Source organism: Bidens hawaiensis, unplaced genomic scaffold (assembly GCF_021521415.1).
Source record: "Bidens hawaiensis isolate Kalapana, Puna unplaced genomic scaffold, B.hawaiensis_p1.1 tig00041796_1, whole genome shotgun sequence".
Classification (NCBI taxonomy): Eukaryota; Viridiplantae; Streptophyta; class Magnoliopsida; order Asterales; family Asteraceae; genus Bidens; species Bidens hawaiensis.
In genome coordinates, this window is record NW_027497409.1 from 121,973 (window position 1) to 135,955 (window position 13,983).

Consider the following 13,983-nt stretch of genomic DNA (forward strand, 5'->3'; position numbering starts at 1 on the left):
CTTCTTTGTTTCATATTCAACTCCTTCTGCCCGAAGAAGTATTTCAAACTCTTGCGATCCATATAGATGGTACACTTAGTACCATACAAGTAATATCTCTAGATGTTAAGAGCATGTACTACAGCTGCTAACTCCAGATCATGTGTCGAGTACGTACTTTCATGAACCTTCAATTGTCTAGACGCATAAGCTATAACCTTCCCTCGTTGCATTAACACGCAACCTAACCCTTGATTCGAAGCATCGACACAAACTACTAAATCCTTGTTACCGTCGGGTAAAACAAGAATTGGAGCTTGCGTGAGCCTCTTCTTCAATTCTTCAAACGCCTCTTCCTGGAACTTACCCCAATTGAACACCACAGTGTTCGAGTCATCCCAGTCAACGGGTGTGGCTATCTTGGAGAAACCTTGGATGAATCTCCTATAATAACCAGGCAACCCTAAGAAACTGCGTATCTCAGTCGGGTTTTGCGGCGTCTTCCAATTCTTTATCGCCTCAATCTTCGCTGGGTCCACAGTAATCCCATCGGGGTTGATTATATGACCTAGAAACTGAACTTCATGCAACCAGTATGCGCATTTCGAGAACTTGGCGTACAGTTTCTCATCTCTCAAAACTTCCAGTACTTCTCTCAAATGCTTAGCATGATCAGACTCGATTTTTGATTAAATTAGTACAACGTCGATGAAAACGATAACTGACTTGTCTAACATCGGCCGACATACCTTATTCATCATGTCCATGAATGCCGCGGGAGCATTCGTTAGACTGAACGACATTACGAGGAATTCATAGTGTCCATATCGCGTCTGAATCGCTGTTTTAGGAACGTCTGCCTCTTTCACTTTCAACTGATGATAGCCCAATCGAAGATCTATCCGCGAGAACCAGCTAGCACCTTGTAATTGATCGAACAAGTCATCAATCCGTGGAAATGGATATTTTTTCTTCACCGTAAGCTTATTCAGCTAGCGATAGTCAATACACGTTCTCATACTTCCTTCTTTCTTCTTCACTAACAACACCGCCGTGCCCCACGGGGAAACACTCGGTCGTATGAAACCTTTGTCAAGGAGTTCTTGCAGTTGGTCGTATGAAACACTCGGTCGTATGAAACTCGGTCGTATGAAACACTAACAACACCGGCGTGCGCCAGTCGGTAAGGTGCTTTCTCGACGGGCTGTGCTTCTGGTACTAACTCAACCTGAAACTCTACCTGTCGTTCTGGTGGCAACCCCGAAAAGTCGTCAGGGAACACTTCGGTATAGTAAAAAACTATAAGAACATCTTTCACTTCCTTTTCCTCCGCCGAAGCGTCGACAACATACGCAAGGTAGGCACCGCAACCTCGCTTTAACATTTTCTCGGCTTTTATCATCGAAATGATGTTAAGCCCCGAACTTTCCTTATCACCATAAACTGCCACTGTACCACCATCCAAGGACTTTAACCTTATCAATCTACTCTTACACACTATCTGAGCCTCAAACTCAGACAACTAATCCATTCCCAAAACCACATTGAACCATCCTAAGGTCATTACATAGAGAGTAACAGGGAACTCACGTCCCTCTAATTCTATCATACCATTCTTAACCATTCTCATTATCCTAATGGAAGTGTCACTAGCCGTTTCTACAATAAACGTTTCAGGCACACGACTACATGTCATTTTAGCTAAATTACAGAATGTTACATCTACGAAACTTCTAATAGCACCTGAATCGAATAAAACAGAAGCATAAATACCATTCACAAGAAAGGTACTTGTCACAACATCAAGAATCTCTTTGGCTTATTCCTAAGTCAGCATGTAAGTCCTTGTCTTTGGCCTATTCTTCTCAACATCTCTCTTTCCACTACCTCCAGCTTCTCCTTCATTACACTCTCTCGCAAAGTGACCCGTCTTCCTGCGCTTGTAACACGCGAGTTTAGCATTACACTTTGGAGCATAATGCCCCATTTTCCCACACTTGTAGCATGCATTCGATCCTAGTCTACAATCTCCACCATGAGCCTTTCCACACTTATGACAGGCATCAATACCTTTTCCCCACTTGCATTCTCCACCGTGCAATTTCCCACAAGTCTGACACGGTTTCTTCTCCCATACCTTACGTTTCTTGTCTCTCAGGTTCCATAGCTGAGTACCATGCCTCTTTCCCTGAGTATCCCACTTCTTCTCTTTCTTCACTTCAACCATGGCTTCATTCACTGCCAGATCCTTGTAAACCACTTTTGCGTGTTCGACCGCGGAATCAAAAGTAGTATGTCTAATTGTTTTGACCAGTGTATGGACGTTTGGTGGCACAAGTCTTGACATACGGTTAAACTCAGTAGTGTACTCACGGTGTGTCATATTTCCCGCTGTCAAGTTCATGGTTCTCATCTCTTCTCTTTCAACCTCAGCATCAGCATAAAACTTCTTCATTACCATCTCTCTCAGATCATCCCACCTCATCGCCTTAATTTCAGAAGCAGTCTTTCTCTGTTCAACAGTTTCCCACCAGAACATTGCTTCATCACCAAACGACTTAGTAGCGAAGCCCACAGCTTGGTTGGGATGGCACTCGCTAATGCGAATAACCTTATCCATTGGGATTATCCACTGTAGAGTAATGATTGCATCACCAGTACCAGTCAGCTGAGGTGGATCACAACCTTTGAAGGTTCTGTAGTTGCAACCACCTCGTCCTCTCTTACCGTCATTAACCTTCACAGAACGAACTTCACTTGATGTCTCAACCTCAGTCTTAGTATCCTTCTTACTATTCTCCCCGGTCTTCTCAACAGTCTTAGAACGGTTTTCAGTAGACTTGTCTGATTGGAGATTCTTCACTGCAGCAGCAACGGCTTGAGTAATCGCAGCTTGAATAGCAGGATCGAGCTGATACTCTTCTTGACGTGCAGTCAGGCTTCTGCCTTCACTAGGCTCAGTAATCGGCTCTTCGAAGGGTACTGGGTTGATACGGGGCTTACCACGACGCCCCTTGCGTCCTCCTTGCCCAGCAGTCTTAGCACCAGCCATACAAATTCTAAAGGAAAAACACAAACATCGTCACATGAAGAACTATTTAGTACAAGGATAGTAAGGTTGCAGGTAATAATAGTGGCCAGTTGGGATTAGCTAGTCATGGTACTCTCCATGTCCTAAACATCTCCTTTCATGAGTCTACTTGTGTTCAATACTACTTAAAACAGTTAGACAATCAAATATTTCAATTATGACCAAACCATTCTATCTCTAACAAATCATATAACATTCTTACTTATTCCTATGTTATACGTAAGGTTGTGACCCACCTCACGTATTAAGCTTTCTTGAATGACACATGGCATTCTCTGACTGCCATCTTCCTTCTTTCTTCTTTTTGTCCCATTCTTTGTTTGAGTCTAAGCAATAAGGATGATTATTCTCTCGAACTTATGCTCTGATACCTGACGTAGGCTGTCGCGGGCTACTCAAACAATTAATTTTAAGACTTAAATACCTATAATAAGTATGGGTAAGTAAGGTCGTCTCCACAGAAACTCAAGGAAGGTGCTAATTTAATAATACTAAATTAATTATAAAACTAAGGCGGACAAATGATGTCAAGAGGTTTTGGAAAAAGACTTAATTAAAACTAAATGATTACTTAAAAAGACTTTGTAAACAATATTAATAAAAAGCATTCATTCTAGGTTCGGGTTATGTGTTCCATACGTTAATCACAGATTCTTTCGTCTTTGGTTTTACAATAATTGCTAATCCTATGATTTGATTTATGATGACAAACGATAACTCAATCGAATTGTTGACACAAATGAACCCCGACTCCACAATTGTCAAATCTATGTCTAGGACAACTAATTCAATAATAAGGTTTGATGATTCTAGTTCAATGACACAAGAGATTAAACCCTAAATGTTGATGAACAGCCAAACAAACGTTACACAAATCAATAATTGCAAACACAACCTTTAATCAACCAAATAACTAATTATGCAAGACAAATTCATATAAAATCAATCAAGCTATATTCATTAAGCATAAGAATCTGATTTCAATAGTATTTCACACAAAACCTTGGCCTTGAACGAAAACGCACGATTAGCCGGACATTGACATAATCGTTAAAGTACTTATCTTTATGAACATACGATTAATGGTGGAACCGGAAGCTTCGGGATGGATGAAAGTCATCCTAGAACACCTTATCTACCTCTGGAAGTCGTAATAATCCGAATAGGGGTCGAAAAATCGTTTATATAGTGCAAACCCTAATATTTGCAGACTTTAAGCATCTTCACGTATCACGAAAAGATCTAGCCTGCTTCTTCGCGTGTCACAAAGGACAAAATAGTCGATCTTGATTCCTGCAACTTCGCGTATCGCGAAGTTGCCCTTCCTGCATCTTCGCGTATCGTGAAGATGCAATTTCACCAGAAATAATATTTTATTCTCTTGAATGCCTCATGATGCGTGCACTTCCAATCTCTCACTTCTAAGCCTTCATTCCAAGCCCGTAAATATCCTCGACAAGCTCCATAACTTCCAATCTCCTAAAAACACATAACAATGCTTGAAGTACCAACGTTCATTCATTTGTAAACTAAAATTCACTAATTAATATATAAAATTAACTAACTTTTACACAACCATCACATCCCCACACTTATCCTTTTTCGTCCCGAAAAAGACTTTGCAATGGAATCAGAATCAGAGATTATTTTTACAAAATACTTCTTAGTTTATCTTAATTAAGCACAAGGAACACAAAAACAGCGATTTCCGATATTGTTGTCCACTTAAACCCATGCCTTGATACTTATCGGGAAAAATAAGGTGCAACAAGTTTTATTAATTCATATGATTAAAATGGAATTGACACCTCAAAGCCTTGAAGCCACCTTACCATGCTTCATTATAGTTTTACCGAACCAGACCACCCCAACCTGACTTAAACCTTAAAATTAGATAATCAAAATTTTGCACATGTGTACAATTTTTCAAGTGCATATGTAATAGCTAAGACAATCTTGGATATTTTTATCGAACCAAAACCTAAACTTAAGCATTAAAGTCTACCAGAATGGCCTCTAGATACAATTAAGGTTCAATTAGGTAACCAACTAGTAAATAGCCCCCACTACACGACATACCCCTGTTATCAAGCAATACCCCAAAGTCCATCACCATAGGTGAGTAGGCACGAATTCATCTGTAGGGATTACATATGACATGTCCCGTGTGGTCCGTTTCTTAATGGTAATGAGACGCGAGCACGGGGACACCATATGACTAACAGCGTAGATGATCAAGTCAGTAGTGAATTTGTACTTTTAAAGCCCTTTTTGTGATCATGTTTAATGACTTATGAATTGGCAGATAAACTGCGGGTTTCCTCTTTGAGCTCTTTTAATATACAAAAATCCACTTAGGGGTTACGCATACGCAGATGATAAACCGCATACCGACCCATGGTCTTCGAACCCCGAAGCATCCCATCAATACAGGATTTAAGGCCATAAAACCATAAGCCTATGAAGTGTTAACCACTTAAACTAGCAGTATTTTCATTTATGTTTATATCACAAGCCATCTAGCATACTCTAACATTAAGCCTATCTAACCATTGTACTATAGACTATTCATACGCAGATGATAAACCGATTTCTCCTTACTTGTCTTATCTATCTCATCATGAACCACCTTTTTTCTTGCTTGTTTGAAATCATCACCTGACTTTGCCACCTCTGCAACACGTATCTCTACCACATTTAGCTCCTCTTTTTCTCTCTCCCACTTCGAACTATCAAACACAATACTTTCTTCTTTGGTGTCATCCTCATTTATATGAGGAAGACACATGTTAGTAGCACCTGACCTAAAAGATTTATTTTCACAAGAATAATCAAATGAATTTGAAAAGATATGCAAAACTAACTTACGATTACCTAAAGCCATGCACACTGTTTCGTCTCGGCAATTGGTTTGAGCATTTGATGTTGCCAAAAACGGTCTCCCTAATATCACTCGCGGCTCTTCTTCATTCTTCTACCGGTGTATAATCAAGAACAAGAAAATCTTCAGGATAGTAAAAATCACCAACCTTTACTGCAACTCCAACCAACTTCCCTCGGGGCCATCGTCGAGTGAAATTAGCTAACACCAATGTGGTGTCAACTTCTTGTAAAGGTCCAAACTCAAACCGGTCATAAACACTCCCCAGTAGAACACTTACACTCGCACTATAGTCAACTAGCGCCTTGGTGGTCTTGAACTCTCCAATCTTAATGGGAATAAGTGGTGCCCCTGTTTCGAATTCTTCAACCGTGTCGTGCACCCCATCGTCTTCAATGGTGATCGCACTAATGTGTGCATTTTTACCATTTGATGAACTGCTACTCTGATGGCTCGGATTTTTCAATGTGTCACTCGGTAACTTCTTCGGGTCTTTCTTTAAGGTTGCCAACTCGTCAGCCAATTGACTCATCTGTTTGTCTCTCTCTTGCGGTGTTCGCCTTTTCTTGAATCTCCATTCTTCGGCTCAAGTCTTTTAGTAGTGTTAGGATTTACGAATCTTGCGAAGAACTTTGACCTTCAACCACCCCTTGACTTTTCTGTCCTTGCTGATAACTATTCTGATAACTCTTGTTGTAACCCCCTGAATCCTTTTGATTGTACCCGCTTTGACCGTTACCCCTCTCATTTCCATACTGCCTTTGATTTGACTGATAACCTGCTTTTTGGGAATTACCTTGAAAATTCGGGTTTTGTTGTGTGTTCGAGTTTCCATAACTGAAGTTGGGGTGGTTCCGGAGGCCCGGGTGATAGGTATTAGAATTCATGTTACCATTGTTGTTGTACCTCTTCTCACCCTGAACAAAGTTCACCTCCTCTTCTTCCTCTTCTTCTTCTTCTTCTTCTTCTTCTTCCATCACAACTCCACAAGTAGTCACTACATGGGCTATTCCTCCACAACCCTCGCAAACTGGATACGCCTTTCCTGACTTGCCTTTCTCCTTCGTACCTACACCCATACGATCATCCAAATCACCACAACCCTAGCAAACTGGATCCAACTTTCTCTCCAACCTAGCCATACGATCATCCAAATCACCATTATCCAAGGCTTTCACAACCGCCCTTTTTATCATGCGATTCGACTGAGCTTGCCTCTTCGATTTCATTGTGTGCCGCTCTAAGTGTTGCCAATCTTCATTTTCATCATTTGTCAAAAACGACCCATTTGTGGTCGACTGGAGATCACGCACATCTTCACTCGACAACCCGTCTTGAAACTCTTTAATCAACTCTCACAATGCTATCCCATGATGAGGACAAGTCCTCAGCAACCTCTTGAATCTCGTAAACGATTCATGAAAAGTCTCACCCGACCCTTGCTAAAAATTTCTGATGGAGGTTCGGGCCTCGAAAGTTCTTTGCGGTGTGTAATACTCATCCAAGAATTGCTGAGCCAGATCTTACCACATGTAAATACTCGCTGACGGTAACGATAAAAACCACTGCTTCGCGAGATCTTTAAGACTGAACTAAAACACTACTAGCTTTACGTCATCGGCAGTGAACCCTTGGCTTGAGATGGTGGCACAAATAGCACTAAACTCGCTCAAGTGCAAGTACGGCTCTTCAGATGTTTCCCATGAAAAGTAGGCATCCCGGTAAGGTTACTTGGTCTTACCGAAAACGTTCTTCCTTCTCTAAACGGGATCACAATAGGAAGCGGGTTCGTGGCCACTTGTGGAATGAAGTGGATTTGAACTCCCCGAACAGGTGGTGGAATGAATGCCCTCGAGACCCCATTGTCAAATTCGTACTCGGGAAACTATGGCTCGGGAATCTCTTGTCTTCTTTGGGCTCGACGGTTTCGCGGTGGTTGAACGGGTTCGGGTGTTCGGTTTCAAGGGGGTTGTTGTTGTCTTCTATAATACCGACCCCCTTGAGCATCCTCCATCTCTTCTTCATCCTCGAACTCATCAAAATCATCGAACAACTTCCGCCGATTAGCGACCCTTTCATATTCAAACTCGACCTGATTGTGTGGCGGTTCAGACCTTATGGACCGATCATCCCTCATCGGGTACTTTCTCTGAGCTCTACGGTTTTGGTTTTGGTTAATATGTTGATTGAGTGGTGGGTTTGGTGGGTTTATTGGTGGCAAGTCATGGAATGGAGGGTTTTGTGGAATGTGTTGTGGAACGTTTTGTGGAATCGGTTGTTCTTGGTGAGGAGGTGGGTTAAGATTGTCGGGTTGAAACACCGGTGGCATTGGGTATGGGTTATGTTCTTGATGATTCATGTCTTCTACTTTCGGTCTTGAAGTTTCACCCTTTTTTTGTTTTCCTCCGTTTCTTCTCGCGGCTATCTCAATCTTAGGATCAAACTGAAACACCTCCTTGTCTCGAGCAAATCTTGTGTGCATCAACCTAAAATATTAACTGCACACACCAAACAAGCACACCCTGCGTAAAATAAATGAAGAAAAGAAAATAAAATAAAATTTAAACTATATTAAAACTAAATTATGCTAATTTAAGCTAAACTAAATTAGACTAAGCTAGCACTAAGCGCGTTGAGTCCCCGGCAACGGCGCCATTTTGACGTTGGTAGTTGCGGTCTACTCAAACAATTAATTTAATGACTTAAATACCTATAATAAGTACGGGTAAGTAAGGTCGTCTCCACAGGAACTCAAGAAAAGTGCTAATTTAATATTACTAAATTAATTATAAACTAAGACGGACAGACTATGTCAAGCAGTTTTAGAAAAAAGATTTAATTAAAACTAAATGATTACTTAAAAAGACTTTGTAAACAATATTAATAAAAAGCATTCTAGGTTCGGGTTATGTGTTCCATACGTTAATAACAGATTCATTCGTCTTTGGTTTTACAATAATTGCAAATCCTATGGTTTGATTTATGATGACAAACAATAACTCAACCGAATTGTTGACACAAATGAACCCCGACTCCACAATTGTCAAATCTATGTCTAGGCAACTAATTCAATGATAAGGTTTGATGATTCTAGTTCAATGACACAAGTGATTAAACTCTAAATGTTGATGAACAACCAAACAAACGTTACACAAATCAATAATCGCAAACACAACCTTTAATCAACCAAATAACAAATTAAGCAAGATAAATTCATATAAAATCAATCAAGCTCTGTTCATTAAGCATATGAATCTGGTTTCAACAGTATTTCACACAAAACCTTGGCCTAGAACAAACACACATGATTAGCCAGGCATTGACATAATCGTTATAGTACTTATCTTGATGAACGTATGATTAATGATGGAACCTGAAGCTTTAAGATGGATGAAAGTCTCCCTAGAACACCTCTTCTGCCTCTGGAAGTCGTAATAATCCGAATATGGTCGAAAAATCGTTTATATAGTGCAAACCCTAATTTTTGCCGACTTTAAGCATCTTCGCGTATCACGAAGATGATCTGGCCTGCTTCTTCGCGTATCGCGAAGGACAAAATAGTCGATCTTGATTCCTGCAACTTCGCGTATCGCGAAGTTGCCCTTCCTGCATCTTCGCGTATCGCGAAGATGCAATTTCACCAGAAATAATATTTTATTCTCTTGAATGCCTCGTGATGCGTGCACTTCCAATTTCTCACTTCTAAGCCTTCATTCCAAGCCCGTAAATATCCTCGATAAGCTCCATAACTTCCAATGTCCTAAAAACACATGACAATGCTTGAAGTACCAATGTTCATTTATTTATTTAACTAAAATTCACTAATTAATACATAAAATTAACTAACTTTTACCCAACCATCAATACCAACCTGTAAGGCCCCCAAACCAGGAGCCCTACTTTTAAGCTGGTTGGATTTAATCATTCACATAATTCGAAAAATTAGAGTTAATTAAACAAATTCTGGAATAAAAGTCTTCCATTCTTACATAACATAAATACTTTGTCTTAAACGGAAATAACATTAGTCTTAAAAATTAAATATAAATGACACGTGACTCTTCTTTTCTTCGATGCCAGTCTTCTTTTATTTGCCATGTGTCTCCCTCATGCAACCTGTCTCATCCTATTTGCCTGCGTGGATACTAAAAGTCAATTACGCAAAGTGAGTTCTAGATAGTCAATTAACATACATACATTCATAGTCATACTTATACGTGTCCGAAGATACGTATTCCATACACTAATTACTATTACTCATTCATACATACATTACGTACATGCATACATACTTACTTTCTTTCATACTCTTCCTATTGTATACCGTAAACTATCCTGCTTATTCAATCTCAAATGTTCTTAGGGTCTGGTCCCTCTATCTCAGATATTATCAGGGTCTGGTCCCTACTATCTCAGATATTAATAGGGTCTAGTCCCTTTGTCTCACATAACAAGACATCCATACATGTCCCGTCAACCATACATACATTCATTTCATACTTTTATTACCATACGCACATACTTTACCTGTCTTATGTAAATATAAATACATATTCATTCATATAACCATCATATAATAATATCATTCAATGCATAATCATACACGTATCTTATACTTGTCACTTAGGATAAGTATTTTAACTATCACATAGGAGTATGCACATAGCCCCGAAAAACGTCACAGTGAAAGGGGCTAGAACTCACCTGTAGTTGATTCCTCTCTAAATTAATAGTGTTTCCCTTCTTCAACTGAGCTCGAATAACTGTTAATAGTGTAAACATATTAATCTCTGAATTAATAGAATATGACAGCACAATCACACAACGACAACAACGAAATAACTGCTACTGTCGACGTAACACACAGGAAGAGGTGAGGACTGCACTTAAGAGGATGGGAAGGGCTAAGGCAGTTGGCCTAGATAATATACCCATTAAGGTGTGGAAATGTCTGGGAGAGGAAGGGGTCGAGTGGTTAACTAGATTGTTCAATGTCATCTTCAAATCCGGTAAGATGCCAGATCATTGGAGGAGCAGCGTCATAGTCCCTATCTAAAAGAACAAAGGAGATGCCCAATGTTGTGGGAACTGCAGAGGTATTAAGCTACTAAGCCACACTATGAAGCTATGGGAAAGAGTTATTGAGGTTAGAGTTAGACGGGAAACTCAAGTCACGGTTAACCAATTTGGTTTCATGCAAGGAAGGTCTACTACGGAGGCAATACACATCCTAAGAAGGATGATGGAAAATTATAGGGAGAAGAAACATGATCTGCATATGGTGTTCATAGATCTAGAAAAGGCGTACGACGGTGTGCCACGTAAACTGCTTTGGGAGTGCCTAGAGGGAGAGGGATTCCGGGGAAATACACAGAGATAATCATGGATATGTACGCCAAGACTGCAACTAGTGTCCGTGTGCCCGTGGGGGATACTGATTTCTTCCCGGTGGAAGTAGGCCTTTATCAGGGCTCAGCGATGAGCCCATTTTTTTTGTAGTAGTCTTAGATGAGGTGTCAAAGTCGATTCAAGAGTCAGTCCCATGGTGCATGATGTTTGCAGAGGATGTTGTGTTAGTTGGTGAGAGAAAACAAGATTTGAACATGAGGTTAGAGGAATGGCGATATGCTTTAGAGATGAAAGGTTTAAGGATTAGCCATGCAAAGACCGAGTATCTCCACTGTGACTTTGAGTGGGTAATCGACGATGAAGAGGTGCAGATCAACATTGAGGGCCAAGTGGTGCCGTGGGTAACGAAGTTCAAGTACCTACATTCGTTTGTCCAGAGTGATGGGGAAATACATAGTGATGTAGCTCACCGCGTGTAGATGGAGAGCAGCTATAGGAGTTTTATGCGACAAGAGATTTCCTGCTAAACTAAAAGGAAGATTTTATAGGGTTGTAGTTAGAACAGCCTTGTGATATGGAACAGATTGTTGGGCCATCAAGAAGATGCATTCACGAAAGTTGGAGGTAGCAGAGATGAAAATGCTAAGGTGGATGTGTGGGAACACAATGTTGAACTGAATCCGAAATGACGTAGTTCGGGAGAGATTAGGGGTGACTTGCATATCAAATAAGATAAGGGAGGGGAGATTGAGATGGTTTGGACATGTGAAGAGAAGACTATTGACGGCTCCTGTTAGATTGGTAGAAAATATTACTATAGAGGGGAGGATGGGTAGAGGTAGACCCAAGCTGACATGGGAGGAGAGGATTAGATATGATTTGATAGATATGCACCTCTCCGAGGACATGGTTGAGGATAGAAATTCTTGGAGACATAGGATTAAGGTTAAAGACCTCTAGGGCAATACATAGTTTCTTGTTAGAAAGGTATTTTAGGGTTTTTCTTTCCCTTTTTGTTTTGTGATGCGCTGTTTTTTGTCATACTTTCTTCTTCATTTTAATTCAACCTAATGTAATATGTTTAAGTATTCATCTATTTATTTGCAAGGTCTAAATGATATATTATTATAATATTTTATTTTATTTTGACATTATTTTCTAGTATTTTAATATTTAACACTATTACCAACGCTTTCATGTATCTATTTATTATTACACTATTATTATTAGCATTATCATAACAAACTATTAGTATTATTATTTACTTTATTTTCTTTTTCTCCTTTTTCTTATTTTATCTTATTTATTTATTTATTTTGCTATATAGTAGCCTAGTGTTGCATTTATGTTTTTCTTTATACGGTTTCATATGTATTCTTTTAGAGCTTGGGGTCTCCTTGGAAGCAACCTCTCTATTCTTTGGATAGAGGTACGGTTTGTCTACATCCCACCCTCCCCAGACCCTGGTAATTGCTTTGCTATTGGTGGGAGTTTTACTGGATACGGTTGTTGTTATTGTTGTTTGATATTAATTCCCTTTATTTGTTTATTAATTATTCTCTTAAGTTAACGGGGTTAACTTTTAAGTTATCTGAACCGACATGAAACCTTCTTTAACCGATCATATTAATTTAATATACTTTAACCTTATTTTATTATTAAACTGGCTTTATTAGTTTCCATTCTTAATGAAATTTATTATTGTCATACGCACATCTATTAATATATTATTTCATTATTATTTTAGTTCACCTTCTAACTTGTCTAAAGTTCTCATCTTTACACTTTATATTATATATACGTATATAATATTTTACAAGTTATCTTTCGTTCATACGTTCCCTTTAATTCCTTCATTGATATAACAAGCTTTTATGTTCAAGTGTTTTTCAACGGGTCACACAAATCATTGGTTTAGTACAAGGCGGGTTGTAGGTTCTAAATGCGTCGGGTCTTGGGTTCGGGTTTCGTTCATGCCTTCACATCCCTACAATCCTTTTATTATATATGCTTATTATTATTATTATTTATTACTTTTACTTTTATTATTATTTTATTATTATTATTAAGAATTATTATTATTATCTTTATTCTAAAACTTTATTATTTGTATATTATTATAATATATATACACAATCACCAACCACCCCATCCTCACAACCCCATCTAATCCCCCCCCACCCCACACTCTCTCTTTCTCTTTCATCAGCACATCACCGTCGCTGCCCCCTTCTCTTATTCCGGCGGCCACAACGGTGAACGGGGACTGGGTGGACCAAGGGTAGCCCCTAATCGATTCTCATAAGAGTTTTATCCAAGTAGCATGGAGTGCGTATCATGCTCGGAGAAGAATTCTCCTGAAAGAATTCGCGTCTCGACGGTTCACATGCCAAATATTTCGCACGGGATGCGAATCAATTTGTACCAACAATTCGCATGTCTGCGCAATTCCTTTTCCGGCAACCCTTCGCACGGCTGTGCGATTTCTTTTCCGACATACCATTCGCAAAGGGGTTTTGAAGAGGTAGGTCCCAGCAGAGCCCAGTTGGACCCGCAAGACTCACCTTGCAGAGGGACGTCTGCGCAAGGACCAACTGGTTCCGCAGGATCCACCATGCTCAGAGATGAAGACCTTACGCGCAGTACGCCGGCTGTTCACGCAGGGAAAGCCTCCCAATGGTGA

General features: G+C 39.8%; 1 protein-coding gene across 1 annotated transcript; it reads left to right on the plus strand.

Annotated features, from left to right (window-relative positions):
- Window positions 1–11,070: 11,070 nt before the first annotated feature.
- LOC143593189 (uncharacterized) lies at window positions 11,071–11,779 on the plus strand. The gene is made up of 2 exons (XM_077072897.1): window positions 11,071–11,272; window positions 11,454–11,779. Exons 1-2 carry the CDS (start codon window positions 11,071–11,073, stop codon window positions 11,777–11,779), a joined length of 528 nt encoding a protein of 175 aa, XP_076929012.1.
- Window positions 11,780–13,983: the final 2,204 nt, after the last annotated feature.